Genomic DNA, 18,634 nt, shown 5'->3' with positions numbered 1-18,634 from the left:
GCAGCAGAATATACATTCTTTTCAAGTGCTTATGGTACATTCTCTAGGATAAACCATATGTTAGGACATAAAATGAGTCTCAATAAATTTAGAAGATTGAAATCATATCAAGCATCTTCTCTGATCACAATGGAATGAAACTAGAAATTAACTACAATAGAAAAACTGAAAAGCACTGAAACACTTGGAAACTAAATAGCATGTTATTAAATAATGAATGGATTAACAATGAGATCAAGGACAAAATCAAAAGTTTCCTTGAAACAAAGAAAATGAACATACAACAACTCAAAATTTATGGGACAGGCCCTGGCCGGTTGGCTCAGTGGTAGAGCGTCGGCCTGGCGTGCAGAAGTCCCGGGTTCAATTCCCGGCCAGGGCACACTGGAGAAGCGCCCATCTGCTTCTCCACCACTCCCCCTCTCCTTCCTCTCTGTCTCTCTCTTCCCCTCCCGCAGCCAAGGCTCCATTGGAGCAAAGTTGGCCCGGGTGCTGAGGATGGCTCTGTGGCCTCTGCCTCAGGTGCTAGAATGGCTCTGGTTGCAACAGAGCGATGCCCCAGATGGGCAGAGCATCGCCCCCTGGTGGGCATGCTGGGTGGATCCCGGTCGGGCTCATGCGGGAGTCTGTCTGACTGCCTCCCCGTTTCCAACTTCAGAAAAATACAAAAAAAATAAATAAATAAAAAACAAAATTTATGGGACACAGTAAAAGCAGTCCTAAAAGGGAAGTTCATAGCATTACAGGCATACCTTAAGAAGCAAGAAAAAGTTCAAATAAACAACTTAACCCTGCATCTAAAAGAACTAGAAAAAGAACAGCAAGTAAAGCCCAGAGGAAGTAGAAGGAAGGAAATAATAAAGATCATAGCGGAAATAAATGACATAGAGGCAAAAAAAAAAAACAACCCCAAAACAATAGAGGATCAATGAAACCAAGAGCTGTTTCTTCGAAAAGGTAAACAAGACTGATGAACCTTTAACCAGACTCAAGAAAATAAGATAGAAGATTCAAATAAATAAAATTAGAAGTGACAATGGAGAAGTAACAACTGAAACAGCAGAAATTCAAAGGATTGTAAGAAAATACTATGAAGAACTGTATGCCAAAAAATTAGACAACCTAGGTGAAATGGAAAAATTTCTTGAAACATATAATCTTCCAAAAATCAATCTGAAAGAATTAGAAAACCTAAACAGACCGATTACAACAAATGAAATAGAAAGAGTAATCCAAAAACTCCCAACAAACAAAACCCCTGGGCCAGATGGCTTCACAGGAGAATTCTACTAAATATTCAAAGAACTAACTCCTATCCTTCTCAAGTAACTTCAAAAATTTCAAGAGGAGGAAAGACTTTCAAGCTCCTTTTATGAGGCAAGCATTATCCTTATTCCAAAACCAGGCAAAGACAATACAAAGAAAGAAAACTATAGGTCAATATCCCTGATGAATTTAGATGCTAAAATTCTCAAACAAAATATTAGCAAACTGGATCCAGCAATACATGAAAAAAAACCATACATCATGATCAAGTAGGATTTATTCTGGGGAGGCAAAGCTGGTACAATATTCACAAATCAATCAATGTGATTCATCACATAAACAAAAGGAAGGAGAAAAATCACATGATAATATCAATAGATGCAGAAAAAGCATTTGATAAACTCCAGCACCCATTTACGATCAAAACTCTCAAAAGTGGGAATACAGGGAACACACCTCAACATGATAAAGGCCATCTAGGACAAACCCACAGCCAAAATCATACTCAATAGGCAAAAATTAAAAGCAATCCCCTTAAGATCAGGAACAAGGCAGGGGTGCTCCCTTTCACCACCCTTATTCAAGATAGTTCTGGAAGTCCTAGCCACAGCAATCACACAAGAAGAAGAAATAAAAGGCATCCAAATTGTTAAAGAAGTAATACTATAATTATTTGCTCATGATATAACACTGTACATAGAAAACCCTAAAGTCTCAGTCAAAAAACTGATAAATGAATTCAGTGGCAGAATACAAAATCAATATTCAGAAATTAGTGGCATTTATATACACCAACAATGAACTGTCTGAAAGAGAAATTAAGAAAACAATCCCCTTCACTATTGCAACAACAACAAAAAAAGTACCTAGGAGTAAATTTAACCAAGGAGGTAAAAGACTTGTACTTGGAAAATTATAAAACATTGATAAAAAAAAGTAAGGAAGATACAAACAAGTGGAAGCATATACCGTGTTCACGGATAGGAAGAATAAACATCATTAAAATGTCTACATTACCCAAAGCAATTTAGAAATTCAATGCAATTCCTATTAAAATACCAATGACATACTTCAAAGACATAGAATATTCCAAAAATTTATATATATGGAACCAAAAAAGAACAAGAATAGCCTCAGCAGTCTTGAAAAAGAAAAATAAAGTGGGTGGTATCACACTTCCTGATATCAAGTTTTACTACAAGGCTATTGTACTCAAAACAGCCTGGTACTGGCATAAGAACAGGCATATAGATCAATGAAACAGAACAGAGAACCCAGAAATAAACCCACACCTTTATGGATATTTGACAAAGGAGGTAAGAGCATACAATGGAGTAAAGACAGTCTCTTAAACAAATGGTGTTGGGAAAATTGGACAGCTACCTGCAAAAAAATGAAACTAGACCAACTTACATCATTCACAAAAATAAACTCAAAATGGATAAAAGACTTAAATATAAGTCATAAAACCATAAGCATCTTAGAAGAAAACATAGGCAGTAAGCTCTCCAACATCTCTCACAGCAATATATTTGCTGATTTATCTCCACGGGCAAGTGAAATAAAAGACAGGATGAACAAATGGGACTATATCAAACTAAAAAGCTTTTGCACAGCTAAAGACAATATAAACAAAATAAAAAGACAAACCACACAATGGGAGAACATATTCGACAATACATCTGATAAGGGGTTAATAACCAAAGTTTATAAAGAACTTCTAAAACTCAACACCAGGAAGACAAACAATCCAATCAAAAACTGGGCTAAAGAAATAAACAGACACTTCTTCAAAGAGGACATACAGATGGCCAACAGGCATATGAAAAACATCACTAATCGTTAGAGAAATGCAAATTAAACCACAATGAGATATCACCTCACACCAGTCAGAATGGCACTCATTAACAAAACAACACATAGTGATGTCAGAGAAATGGCGCCGTAAGAAGCGATACTGATAAATCTCCCCAAAATTTCAACAAGATCTTCAACCAGAGACAGAAAAATCTATCCTTGGAGCCTCCAGAAGTCCTGCACTGAACACAAAGGCCGAGGCAGCAGCAATTCAGGAAGGAAAGACTAGGAGAGAGGCTCTGGAAAAACGGACTCTCTTTGTTGGAGCCTGCAAATGCTAATGAGCCTTGACTGCCAATGAGACTGAAACCCAATATATGACATCACCATAGAGACTTATAAACTGCAAACCTCTACCTAAGCATGCCACAGGGGCATAACCCGGGGTACAGAGTCACCGACCAGGAAGAGGGAGAGAAAAGAAAAAGCAAGAAGATAACCTCTCAAAATCAAGAATAATCCACAGACTTTATAACATATCCCATTTTATTATATTTGTTCGTTTGTTTCTCTTATCTTCTTGTCTTGATTATTTTATTCTTTTTCCAATTTGGTCGTTTAATTCTCTACCGGTTTTACTCTTTCCTCTTTTTGAACTACACTACCCATAAGTGTAACATCTCCCATTATCTTTCCTTTCTTCCTTTATCCCTATGAGGGTTGCACTCCAAATCCCTTAACTCTTTTTCTCTCTCCTTTTGTTCTTTTTTCTTCTTTTTGTGTTTTCCTCTTTTTGTTTTTCTCCCTCTATATTAGTTCCTTCTTTTCTCTTTTACTTTTCCTCTCATTCTATCCTCAATCACAAATAAATTATTTTATTTGGGACTCAAATTTTTCTTTGTGGTGCTTTGGGGTTTTTTTACTTTGCTTTTTTAACTCATTAGCAGTGCTCCCAACCCTGGCTCTCCATCTTATCTAGTTTTTGCTCCATTAAATACAATAGTAATTTTTAAATATTTTTTCCCTTTTTCCCTCTTATTCCTCTCATTATATCTCTTAGTCAACCATCACCTAAAAGCAAATCATTTTATTCTTGACCCAAATTTTTTCCTTTTTTGCATTTTGTGGGTCCATACCCCCTTTTTCTCCCCTTTATCATTTCTCCCCAACTCAGGCCCTCCATTACAGGTAGTTTTTGTTCTATTTAGCAGAATATAATTCACAGTTCCCCACAATTTTTTCTCAAGAAGGAGGGGAGAGGAGAGGAGAGGGAAAAAAAGGGAAATAATAATTTTTTTAACTTTTTATTCTTTATTAATTCTCATTAGCACTATCAACAAAACCACCCTCAGATGCTATTAAGGAAAAGGAAATCGAATATCATGGATACAAAAGACAGAGAGGTATTACAGATAGATGAGGAAGAAATCTATGGAGAAAAAATTTAATATATTGAAAACCTTGGAGCTAAATGACAGAGAATTTAAAATAGAAATCCTAAAAATACTCAAAGATATTCAAGAAAACACAGAAAGGCAATTTAGGGGGCTCAGTGAACAACTCAACGAACACAAAGAATATATCACCAAGGAAATTGAAACTATAAAAACAAATCAAACAGTGATGAAAAACTCAATTCACGAGCTGAAAAACGAGGTAACAAGCTTAGCTAATAGAACAGGCCAGATAGAAGGTAGGATTAGTGAAATAGAAGACAAGCAACTTGAGACACAACAGAGAGAAGAAGAAAGAGACTCAAAAATTTTTTAAAAAATGAGAAAGCCCCTCAGGAATTGTCTGACTCCATAAAAAAGACTAACAAGAATAATAGGTATATCAGAGGGAGAAAAGAGAGAAAATGGAATGGAGAACATATTCAAACAAATAATAGATGAGAACTTCTCAAGCCTGTGGAAAGAACTAAAGCCTCAAATTCAAGAAGCAAACAGAACTCCGAGTTTTCTTAACCCCAACAAACTTACTCCAAGGAACATCATAATGAAATTGGGACAAACCAACGACAAAGAAAAAATTCTCAAGGAAGCCAGGGAAAAGAAGAATACAACATATAAAGGAAGGCCCATTAGAGTATCATCAGATTTCTCAACAGAAACTCTACAAGCTAGAAGAGAGTGGACCCCAATATTTAAACTCCTGAAAGAAAGGAACTTTCAGCCAAGAATACTATACCCATCAAAGCTATCCTTCAAATACGAAGGAGAAATAAAAACATTCACAGATACAGGAAAGATGAGGGAATTTATCATCAGAAAACCCCCACTCCAGGAATTACTAAAGGGGGTTTTCCAACCAGATACAAATAACAAAACAAAACAAAACCGCAAGTAAAAGCTCTACCAAGAACACAATAAAACCAAATTTAAACTGTGACAACAAAAACAAAAACAAAAAAAAAGGTGGGGAGAGGACGGAGATTAATAGTAGCAAAGGACGATGAAGTGAAGAAGTACTCACAGGATAGTGCACTACAATGAACAGAGTAGAAACCCTTTTCATTACTTAATGGTAACCACCCTTGAAAAAACCACCACAGAAGCACATGACTTAAAAAAGATAGCAACAGAGGAAAGAAGTATGGAATACAACCAAACATAAACAAAGGATAGAAAAACAAAAGAGAAGAATCAAACAAGACACAAAACTAACAGAAAGCAACGTATAAAATGGCAATAGGGAACCCACAAGTGTCAATAATTACACTAAATGTAAACAGATTAAACTCACCAATAAAAAGGCACAGAGTAGCAGAATGGATTAAAAAAGAAAATCCAACTGTATGCTGCCTACAAGAAATTCATCTAAGCAACAAGGATAAAAACAAATTCAAAGTAAAAGGCTGGAAAACAATATTCCAAGCAAATAACATCCAAAAAAAAGCAGGCATAGCAATACTCATATCTGATAATGCTGACTACAAGACAGCAAAAGTACTCAAGAGACAAAAATGGTCATTTCATAATGATTAAGGGGACGCTGAATCAAGAAGACATAACAATTCTTAATATATATGCACCAAACTAAGGAGCACCAAAATATATAAGACAGCTACTTATTGACCTTAAAACAAAAACTGACAAAAATACAATCATACTTGGAGACCTCAATACACCGCTGACGGCTCTAAATCAATCATCCAAACAGAGACTCAATAAAGATATATTGGCCTTAAACAAAACACTAGAGCACCTGGATATGATAGACATCTACAGGACATTTCATCCCAAAATGACAGAGTATACATGGATCATTCTCAAGAATTGACCATATGTTGAGCCACAAAAATAACATCAGCAAATTCAGAAAAATCGAAGTTGTACCAAGCATATTTTCTGATCATAAAGCCTTGAAACTAGAATTCAACTGCAAAAAAGAGGAAAAAAAACCCACAAAAATGTGTAAACTAAACAACATACTTTTAAAAAATGAATGGGTCAAAGAAGAAATAAGTGCAGAGATCAAAAGATATATACAGACATATATGTTGTCATATATGTCTGATATGACAATACGACATATCAGAATCTATGGGATGCAGCAAAAGCAGTGATAAGAGGGAAGTTCATATCACTTCAGGCCTATATGAACAAACGAGAGAGCCCAAGTGAACCACTTAACTTCACACCTTACGGAACTGGAAAGAGAAGAACAAAGACAACCCAAAACCAGCCAAAGAAAGGAGATAATAAAAATCAGAGCAGAAATAAATAAAATAGAGAACAGAAAAACTATAGAAAAAAATTAACAGAACAAGGAGCTGGTTCTTTGAAAAGATCAACAAAATTGACAAACCCTTGGCAAGCCTTACCAAGGAAAAAAGAGAAAGGACTCATATAAACAAAATCCAAAATGAAAGAGGAGAAATCACCATGGATATCATAGATATACAAAGAATTATTGTAGAATACTATGAAAAACTATATGCCACTAAATTCAACAATCTAGAAGAAATGGATAAATTCCTAGAACAATACAACCTTCCTAGACTGAGTCAAGAAGAAGCAGAAAGCCTAAACAGACCAATTAGTAGGGAAGAAATAGAAAAAACTATTAAAAACCTCACCAAAAATAAAAGTCCAGGCCCAGACGGTTATAGTAGCGAATTCTATCAAACATTCAATGAATACATGGTTCCTATTCTACTGAAAGTCTTCCAAAAAATTGAAGAAGAAGCAATACTTTCAAACACATTTTATGAGGCCAAATTAACCCTTATACCGAAACTAGGCAAGGACAGCACAAAAAAAGAAAACTATAGACCAATATCTCTAATGAATACAGATGCTAAAATACTAAACAAAATACTAGCAAATTGAATACAACAACATATTAAAAAAATAATACATCATGATCAAGTGGGATTCATCCCAGAATCTCAAGGATGGTTCAACATACGTAAAACGGTTAACGTAATACACCATTATCAACAAAACAAACACCAAAAACCACATGATCTTACCAATAGATGCAGAAAAGGCATTCGATAAAATACAACACAATTTTATGTTTAAGACTCTCAACAAAATGGGTATAGAAGGAAAATATCTCAACATGATAAAGGCCATATATGATAAACCATCAGCTAACATCATATTAAATGGCATAAAACTGAAGGCTTTCCCCCTTAAATCAGGAACAAGACAGGGTTGTCCACTCTCTCCACTCTTATTTAATGTGGTGCTAGAGGTTCTAGCCAGAGCAATCAGACAAGACAAAGAAATAAAAGGCATCCATATCGAAAAAGAAGAAGTAAAGGTATCACTTTTTGCAGATGATATGATCCTATACATTGAAAACCCCAAAGAATCTACAAAAAGACTACTAGAAACAATAAGCCAATACACTAAGGTCGCAGGATACAAAATTAACATACAAAAGTCCACAGCCTTTCTATATGCCAACAATGAAACATTAGAGAACGAACTCAAAAAAATAATCCCCTTCACGATTGCAACAAAAATAAATAAAAAACCTAGGAATAAACATAACAAAGAATGTAAAGGACCTATATAATGAAAACTACAAAGCATTGTTAAGGGAAATCAAAAAAGATACAATGAGATGGAAGAATATTCCTTGTTCTTGGATAGGAAGAATAAATATAATCAAAATGGCCATATTACCCAAAGCAATATACAAGTTCAATGCAATTCCCATAAAAATTCCAATGACATTTTTTTTTTTTTCTTTATTCATTTTTAGAGAGGAGAGAGAGAGGGAGAGAGAGAGAGAGACAGAGAGAGAGAAGGGGGGAGGAGCTGGAAGCATCAACTCCCATATGTGCCTTGACCAGGCAAGCCCAGGGTTTCAAACCGGCGACCTCAGCATTTCCAGGTCAATGCATTATCCACTGCGCCACCACAGGTCAGGCTAATGACATTTTTTAAAGAAATGGAACAAAAAATCATCAGATTTATATGGAACTTTAAAAAACTCCGAATAGCCAAAGCAATCCTAAAGAAAAAGAATGAAACTGGGGGCATTACAATACCTGACTTCAAACTATATTATAGAGCCACGATAATCAAAACAGCATGGTATTGGCAGAAAAAATAGACACTGAGACCAATGGAACAGAATAGAAAGTCCAGAAATAAAACCACATATATATGGTCAAATAATTTTTGATAAAGGGGCCAACAACACACAATGGAGAAAAAGCCTCTTCAACAAATGGTGCTGGGAAAACTGGAAAGCTACATGCAAAAGAATGAAACTCGACTACAGTTTTCCCCTTGTACTAAAATTAATTCAAAATGGATCAAAGACCTAAATATAAGACCTGAAACAATAAAGTACATAGAAGAAGACATAGGTACTAAACTCATGGACCTGGGTTTTAAAGAGCATTTTATGAGTTTGACTCCAAAGGCAAGGGAAGTGAAGGCAAAAATAAATGAATGGGACTATATCAGACTAAGAAGTTTTTGCTCAGCAAGAGAAACTGACAACAAAATAAACAGACAGCCAACTAAATGGAAAATGATATTTTCAAACAATAGCTCAGATAAGGGCCTAATATCCAAAATATATAAAGAACTCAAAATCTCAACAACAAACAAACAATCCAATAAAAAAATGGGAAGAGGACATGAACAGACACTTCTCCCAGGAAGAAATACAAATGGCCAACAGATATATGAAAAGATGCTCATCTTCTTTAGTTATTAGAGAAATGCAAATCAAAACTGCAATGAGATACCACCTCACACCTGTTAGATTAGCTATTATTAACAAGACAGGTTACAGCAAATGTTGGAGAGGCTGTGGAGAAAAAGGAACCCTCATTCACTGTTGGTGGGAATGTAAAGTAGTACAACCATTATGGAAGAAAGTATGGTGGTTCCTCAAAAAACTGAAAATAGAACTACCTTATGACCCAGCAATCCCTCTACTGGGTATATACCCCAAAAACTCAGAGACATTGATACGTAAAGACACATGCAGCCCCATGTTCATTGCAGTATTGTTCACAGTGGCCAAGACATAGAAACAACCAAAAAGCCCTTCAATCAATGACTGGATAAAGAAGATGTGGCACATATACACTATGGAATACTACTCAGCCATAAGAAATGATGACATCAGATCATTTACAACAAAATGGTGGAATCTTGATAACATTATATGGAGTGAAATAAGTAAATCAGAAAAAAACAAGAACTGCATTATTCCATACTTAGGTGGGACATAAAAACAAGACTAAGAGACATTGACAAGAGTGTGGTGGTTGGGGGGGGGGGGGAGGGGGAGGGGGAGGGGCACAAAGAAAACTAGATAGAAGGTGACGGAGGACAATCTGACTTTGGGTGATGGGTATGCAACATAATTGATTGACAAGATAAAATGGACATGTTTTCTTTGAACATATGTACCCTGATTTATTGATGTCACTCCTATAAAATTAATAATAAAAAAATTAAAAAAAAAACATGATAAGTGCTGGTGAGGATGTGGAGAAAAGGAACCCTCCTGCACTACCGGTGGGAATGCAGACTGGTGCAGCCACTGTGGAAAACAGTATGGAGATTCCTCAAAAACTTAAAAATGGAACTTCCTTTTGACCCAGCCATCCCACTTTTAGGAATATATCCTAAGAACACCAAATTACTGATTCAAAAGAAGAAATGCACCCCCAAGTTTATGACAGTATTGTTTACAATAGCCAAGATCTGGAAACAGCCCAAGTGTCTATCAGTGGACGAGTGGATTAAAAAGCTGTGGTACATATACACAATGGAATACTACTCAGCCATGAAAAAGAAGAAAATCCTACCTTTTGCAACAACATGGATGGACCTGGAAACTATTATGTTAAGTGAAATAAGCCAGGCAGAGAAAGAAAAATATCATATGACCTCACTCATTTGAGGAATTCAATGAATAATATGAACTGAGGAACGAAATAGAGGCAGAGGAAGGATCAAAGGGACCAGAGGGAAAGTGGACAGAGGGAAAGGGGATGAGAAGATGGGATCAGAGAAGGGAAAGAGATTGGTGAAATTATATATACATAACACAGTGTTATAGAGAGCAGAAAAGCAAATCCAGGAGGGAAGGGGGGAGGTGATGGAGGGAAGGGGCAAAGGGGGATGTTGGAAACACGGGGGTGAGGGGATGTATTCAGTGGGACACTTGAATCTATGTAAACACAAATTTAAATCAATATAAATAAAAAAGGTAGCAAACAGGATTGTGAAAATGAAAACATTTATGAATGGCTCATTCTTCATGGTCATTTATAGCCTTCATGTTTTATAAAATCATCTCTCAGGATGAGCTTTGACAAGAAATAGGTCAAGTGCAAACAAATTTCTCTTGGGAGTAAGTGCACTGCTTGCAACAGGTGAACAGTTCCCCTCATAAAATCTTTACCACTGGGCATACTTCAAGCTTTTGACAATTGTGGTTCCCAAACAAACTAGTTACACAACTATAAAGCTAATTTTTTCATTAGAATTATTAAGAAACAGAAGTTTGATAAATCATATACCTCTTAAGAAAACGACATTAGCCCTGGCAGGATGCTTGGTTGGTTAGAGCATCGTCTGGAAGTGCAGAGATTGCCAGTTCAATCCCTGGTCAGGGCACATACAGGAATAGATCGATGTTCCTGTCTCTCCTGTCTCTCCTGTCTCTCTCTCTCTTTCTCTCTCTCTCTCCTTCTCTCTCCCCTCCCTCCTCTCTAAAAGAATCAATAAAAAATATTTTTTTAAAAAATGACTATTTTCTAAGACACATATTTCTTCCAGTTCTAAGAAATAAAGTTTATTTTTTCACAAACTGAAAACTGCAATATTATAGTGAAGTCTTTTTACGGCTCTAGGATGAAATATTTAAGAAATAAAGGTATGGCCTGACCTGTGGTGGTGCAGTGGATAAAGCATTGACCTGGAACATTGAGGTTGCCAGTTCAACACCCTTGGCTTATCCGGTCAAGGCACATATGGGAGTTGACACTTCCTGCTTCTTCCCCCTTCTCTCTCTCAAATGAATAAATAATGTCTTTTAAAAAAAGAAATAAGGTATGGAAAGAACAGGACTTAGTCTAAGAGGTCTTGAGATCAAGTACTACAGTTGCTATTTACTGTACAATTTTCAGAAAGGTACTTAGCTTTCCAGGGAATCAGTTTCTTGTAAGGTTCTTTTCAGCTCAGACATGATATAATTATTTATGATACCTGATATTCATCAGAGATATATCATACACATATATATGCATATGCCTTTATTAAATAATACAAACATATTTTTTAAAGTTATAATAACTTAAGGCCCATTTTGAAACAAAGAGAGAGAGTATGTGTTGGGTTTTCTGACCCCAAACATGATTCTTAGTAGTTAGGGCATTTATACAGCCTTGTGACACCTGACTTAACCAAGTAAGCCTTTAAACCCCTACAATGAAACATTAAAATTCAATGCGGCTATAATCTCTTCCTTACAAAACATGGACCCTAAGAGTCTGGCTTCAAGTATGGTGTTTTTTTTTAAAGGCAAAATATATTATATTCACCACCCAGCAATTCCATATGACCACATTAAAAAAACACAAATGAAAACTCACAAGCCCATTGTAATACATTGTACCACTTCTGAATGCAACACTTAGCTCAGGCTTACTACCCTGACAAAAAAGGAAAGCACTTTATGAAGCCAATTTAATTGGGAGGTGACAGAAAACATACAGCCATTTTCTTCAGCCTTATCATTGAATTGGCTTCAGCTCCAATCTCTGGCAAATCCCACTCAACAGAAGAAATTAACCAGGTCAGCAGAACAGGTGCTACGTTGTGTCTGTCAAGGGCCTGGCATCACCACAATTACTTGCACACAATGAAGCAGTAATCTTTACAGATGATCTCTCCCAAGATGCATATTGGGGAGGGGGAGGAAAACTGAAAGGAGGAGGGGAGGAAAGTGGGAAGAAGAGGAATAAGAGGCAAAGAGAAAAGGCAAGAAAAGAAAATGAATGTGCAGCTGCCTTGCAGCTCAGCAGATGTCGGGTTGTGATGTACGAGGCTAGGATAAGCTGTCGGAGCCTGCTGCCAAAGAGTGGTAAGTGATTAAAGCCTGTACAGTTCTAAGCACCATATTTAGAATCTGCGGGGTTTCAAGACTTGCACCCATTCCTTGCTGTGCTGCCAGATGTTGGCAACTGGTCCAGTTCCTACTGTCTGTGCATGGATGGCAGCAGTTGGTACAGCAGCAAAGCAATCTGGAATGCTTCCGGAGATGCTGTACATTAACAAGTGTCACCCATCATTCACCTTTACAGAAGGCTGAAACAACTCCAATTTGCTGCCACTTCCCTCTTGGGAAACAGCCAAGATAAAGTTGCGTCTGGCAGCCCCATTTGTTTCACTCAGGTGTTTCAGCCGCCTTGCTGACCTCTATTAGTTTAAGTTTTAATTTAGATTAACCCCAGCACCCCAATTAACCAGCAAGGGGAAAAGCTAAGATGTGACTAGTCATAACTCTAAAATCAGAATTTATCGAAGTTAAAATTATTAATTGGGATGAAGGGCCAATCAAGTAATGCTTTCTTTTTTTTTAAGCAGACCTCCAGGCCAAAAAAAAAATCTTTCAGACTGAGGATTGCCAGTGGAAGCAACTTCTCCTCAGTAATTTCAGTTTATTTTATTAAGCCTATTTAATTTATGATACACTTTCCATTAAATAATGTACACTTCAATTAATGAAGACTGAAACATTTCTGATTGTCTCCCATGATCTCACACAATTATACACCATTAATATCCTATATCAGGTACTTCCTTAGACATTCTGGAACAAAACAGAATTCCCTACTTTTCTGACAAATGGATATAATAAGAGAAGAAAAGGAAAAAAGAACCAGGACCTCTGACTAGGAACGCTTGAGGCCCCCCCAATCCTCTATCCTCTTATTACTTTTAAGATTCACTATGGTAATTATTTTATTGAACATCACAGAATGAATAGAAAGTTTCTCTTTCTAGGGCAAAACTAGAGGTATCTGCAATATAGTATCACTTGTTCTACTGGGTTCACAATGTAATTTTCCTGTTTGTTCCTTCATATTCCATGTAGGTAACACAGCCATCATGGCTAAACCCTCAACAAGCAGTTGCAAAATCTCTGGCAAAAGTCAACACACTAAAAATTCAGCAGAGAAAAACAAATTATCTTGATAAATAATGGTTCAACAAAAACTGGTATATCACTCCTGAACATCCTCCGTTCTCCAGATCTAGAAAGGGTACATTCTAAAGCACATTTCATTAAGAATGACTTATCAAGAGTCTCAGAATTACAGGAAAGCATTTTAGTTCTTTAGAATAGCTCAAATGTTTCATCTACCTTAACATTCACTAGCATCATTAAAAAGAGCAGCATGTCAAGAGATAATAATCTCAGGGAAAGAAGTGGGGGATGTTTGTGAAGAGATAGTATTGAGTACGGAACCACCTTTCTATTTTTACAATTTCTTTCTCTCTTTAAAGCACTACAATATTATTATAATCACAGGAGCAGACAATCTCAATACATACGTAACTAATTCGAACAGGCACACAAATAAATTAAAGACAAGAGACTTAATAGGTAATAGAACCAGAAGTGCAATTCAAGAATTCTGAGATCCCAGCCCTTTAGCTTCATATCCTGATATAATGGTAATAGGACAAAACCAAATAACTAACAAAAACTCTTCCATTAACATTATCAAAAACGGCTAAGAAAGAATACTCAACCTGACTCAAAAGAAGTTGAAACTATTTTACAGATAATTTACACTCTGCAACAACTAATAAAGTAGCTGTAGCTATTCTTACTTCAAAAGAAAAAATATTAGACAGATAAAAAGCAACAGACCAGAAGTACACAGTAAGTCCATTTGGAACACAGGGGTTTTAGCTCCCTGTGTGACTCTATTCCCAAAGTAAGCTACCTTTTGGTCAGAGAATTCTATCAGCTGTTGTATAATGCTGCAACCTGTTTTGTAACAAAAGAAAAGAGTGTAAAAATTATACCTGGTGGTAAAAGTCATCATCATCAAAGATTTCTTCATCCACATCCTTCAAGTGGGCATTGGCAGGGGGTTCAGGAAGAATCTCCTGTATTAGTAAGAACAAAAAGAGTGAATACCATTGAGGTTATCAAGATAATGTAGCTACTATAAACAATGTGTCAAAGCACTGTTTTTCTTAAGATATAAAGAGCTCTTAAAATTAAAGAACAAAAACATTAATAGGCACTTCAAAGAATAAGAACTACAAATAGTCAAAAATCATTTGAAAAGATGTTTAACCTCATTCTAATTAAATACATGCAAATTAAAATAAGACACCATTTTTCACCTCTAAAACTGGCAACACCGAGTAGTGGAAAACACAGCTGGTGGTATTGAAAATTAATGCAGCCTTTTGGAGGCAATTTGGCAACATCCATTAGGATTTAAAAGGCGTATTCTCTTTGATTTTACATTTCCACTATGAGAAATTGATCCATATGTTCACACAAATACAAAAACCATAAATACTTAGGAATGTTTCCTGTAGCACTGTTTCTAAAACTAAAGACAACAAAAATATCCACTGTTTGAATAAATTATAGTACACACCCATACAATAAGATACTCTACACATTAGAAAAAATGAAGATTTCTACGTAATGATATGGAAAAGTGTCTCAGATATATTAAATGTAAAAAGTTTTAAATATTTAAAAAATTATACATATTGATAACACTTTATATATTTATATACACATATATATCCATACCACTCAGTTTAAAAGAAAAGGCAACCATATTTTATATATGTATGTATATATGTATGTATATGTGTATACATATAAATAAAAATACATATGTATGTGAATGGAAAATATCTGAAAGGTGGTTACAGCTATAAACACTGGTTAAATCTGAGGAGTGAAATTTTCAGTCTAGGGGGAATTTTACTTTTCATTTAAAACCCTTCTGAACTTCAAAAGATAATCCGAATATATTTCTACAATAAATAAGTTTCCTTTAAACAAAAGAATCCGACTATTCCAATATTGGATCCTTTTCTGAAGTATCTAAACATCCAAGATAAGCCTAAAGAACACACCTGTTTCCACATGGCATTTCTAAAGAAGCTCCTTTAAAACTGAATTTTAAAATTTAGATTACAAATGCTTCCACTACCAGACTCATACTGATCTCAAAATTAAGATGACATACAAGTGAACATTAGCTCCATATTTTAAAAACATACTCTTAGTTTCTCAACAATCTGGTAGTGCTTTTTCCCTTTCTTTCACTAACTTCTGACATCAAGAGTAATACCTACAGGTAGGTGATCAGATTTTTCAGTTAGCCTCACAGAAACTGCTCCCCATAATCACCCTGCATCACAGAGTTCTTACTGGTTGTCCTGGCAAACTTGCTGGGACAGGCTGCACCACTGGCTCGGGTTTGCCAAGAACTCGGTAGACAGAACGTTTGGTCTGTGTCCTTCGAAGTAATCTTTCTTTGTCCATCAGAATATAATCGATTTGAGTCAAGATTGAGCGTTCAAAGGCACCAAAACCCTGCAACAACAATAACCAGCGTCAGGTAATACAGAAAGTCTGTGGTGAAAGCAGCTATATTGGTTTCTCTACCTTTCTGTGTCAGGAGAGAAACTGCTAACCCTCTCACAAGAGGGACTTTTTCTTAAAGACTGACTTTGTGATAAATAAATAAATAATATAAATCATCAACTTCTTTAGTTCATAAAGTATTCTAATAAGGTTAATATCACAAGTCTGAATGGTATAAACTCCAGTAGTAGAAGTTCAGCAATTTTTTTCTATGGAAATGACTAACTACTATAGTGATATCATCCACAGAAATGAGTTGTAGTTCCAATCTCTGAAACCTACTTCAGGTTGCCACAGCGTGTATCACACACACATGTGCGCACGCACCACACACTTGCCAATCTCTAAAACCCGCTTTAGGTTGCCACAGCGTGTATCACACACACATGTGCACACACACACACTTGCCTTCCCCAGTTTCCCAGAAGCCAGCTTGGTTCTATCGTGCCACTTCTGAAGTGTGCAATTTCTATAGACCGTGAAGTCAGCAAAGCGCTTTGCCACGAAGCTGGGATAGTCCTCCATCCCCAACTTCCTCTTGGGTGGGGCCCTTCTCTGCTTCTTCTTCTCCTCTACACGCTCTTCGTCTTCACTGGAGAGCTCCTCCTCACTAGAACACCAGTAAGAACAGGAAGGCCAGTGTAAACAAACATGACCCACATAAAAGCTAGACTCACATGAAGTCGAGTATTTAGGCCTTTCCTCTTTTGTCTACATTTTAAACAGCACCGCAGATGTGAGGACAGCATTGTTGGTTTGTTTAAAGAGAATGTTCATGAGGTCAATCAAAAACTCAGGAAACTTCTCAAATAAAAATAACTGATTTCAGAGTAATTCTTAAAAAATAAGCAAATCGTAAAATTGAAATTGTAAAAACATGATCAGAAGTGCATGTGAACCAGGGCTATACTGGTTCCAAGAGGGTCTTTAAAAATTAAACACATAGCCTGACCTGTGGTAGCACAGTGGATAAAGCGTCAACCTCGATGGAATGCTGAGGTTGCCGGTTCAAAACTCTGGGCTTGCCTGGTCAGAGCATATACAAGAAGTAATTGCTAGGAGTTGATGTTTCCCATTCCTCTCCCCTGCCTTTCTCTATATATATCCTCTCTCTAAAACAAACAAACAAAACACACACAAATCAATAAATAAAATAAAATTTAAAAACCTATAAAAAATTAAACACATAATGGCACTTTTATGACCTTAACCCCCAAACCAATAAGAAAAATGTCTCCCTATAACCAATTGTTCAGGAAAGCTGAATAATATTAGTTGAACCAAATGAAGAGAGCTGAATGTGAAGAAAACTCAAAGGGGTAGACTGAATCAGCATTAAAGCACGATATTACATGTAACTGCCATGAGAAAGTACTACAACTTCCAATTATATAGCCAATTGCACTCACTGGATTACAAACACCCACACACAGTAGGTGCTCAATAAATGTGAGTTTACTTTTCATCCTTCTAATCTGGTAGAAAAAAATGGAGCAAAGGATAAGGCCAAGGCAAAACAGTAACCAGGTGCCAAACAGCAGGCTCAGATAAAGTGGCAGGGAGATGCTTTATTGAATGTGATAATTTCAATAAAGATTTATTGTACTGTTTTCTGAAATTTTCCACCCTTCAAAATAATTTCTTCTTCCCTCACTGAAAAGATGGTTGTGACCAGCAATTCCATGGTATGGGTACAAAGTGCTTCATAAACATTAATTAAGTGTTGATTATTAAAATGTGCTTTCATCTACTAATATCAATAGCTCTAAAGAGAAGGCAAGTCTTTTCCTAAAGTCACAAAGAGAATTAGGCACACTAAATATACAAATCAAAAACCTACATTCCCAATTTTTGTGCCATCCTGGCCAAAAGAGCCAGTTAAATCTCAGTGGCAGCCCTGGCCAGTTGGCTCAGTGGTAGAGCGTCGGCCTGGCGTGCAGAAGTCCCGGGTTCGATTCCCGGCCAAGGCACACAGGAGAAGCGCCCATCTGCTTCTCCACCACTCCCCCTCTCCTTCCTCTCTGTCTCTCTCTTCCCCTCCCACAGCGAGGCTCCATTGGAGCAAAGATGGCCCGGGCACTGGGGATGGCTCCTTGGCCTCTGCCCCAGGCGCTAGAGTGGCTCTGGTTGCAACAGAGCAACGCCCCAGAGGGGCAGAGCATCGCCCCCTGGTGGGCAGAGCGTCGCCCCCTGGTGGGCGTGCCGGGTGGATCCCGGTTGGGCGCATGCAGGAGTCTGTCTGACTGTCTCTCCCCGTTTCCGGCTTCAGAAAAATACAAAAATAATAATAATAATAAATAAATAAATTAAAAAAAAATCTCAGTGGCTATGTCTACTTTACTAACATTAAGTTTAATATCTGCCTGGAAGAGATGTAGCTTTTTTTCCCCATAAATAATAAGAAACTATTCAGATGAAAAGAAAATAAGCAACTCCACAGATG

General features: G+C 36.7%; 1 protein-coding gene across 2 annotated transcripts in view; it reads right to left on the bottom strand.

Annotated features, from left to right (window-relative positions):
* Positions 1–18,634, bottom strand: part of AATF (apoptosis antagonizing transcription factor) — a 182,749-nt gene that overhangs the window by 121,021 nt on the left and 43,094 nt on the right. For both annotated transcript variants that reach the window (XM_066363221.1, XM_066363220.1), the window contains exons 6-8: positions 16,600–16,801; positions 15,976–16,140; positions 14,595–14,678 (exon numbers count right to left, since the gene is read on the bottom strand). In XM_066363221.1, the coding sequence (XP_066219318.1) occupies positions 14,595–14,678; positions 15,976–16,140; positions 16,600–16,801 (451 nt within the window). The remainder of the gene's footprint in view (positions 1–14,594; positions 14,679–15,975; positions 16,141–16,599; positions 16,802–18,634) is intronic.

Source organism: Saccopteryx leptura, chromosome 2 (genome assembly GCF_036850995.1).
Source record: "Saccopteryx leptura isolate mSacLep1 chromosome 2, mSacLep1_pri_phased_curated, whole genome shotgun sequence".
NCBI classification, from domain to species: domain Eukaryota; kingdom Metazoa; phylum Chordata; class Mammalia; order Chiroptera; family Emballonuridae; genus Saccopteryx; species Saccopteryx leptura.
This window is presented reverse-complemented; position numbering and strand designations above follow the sequence as displayed.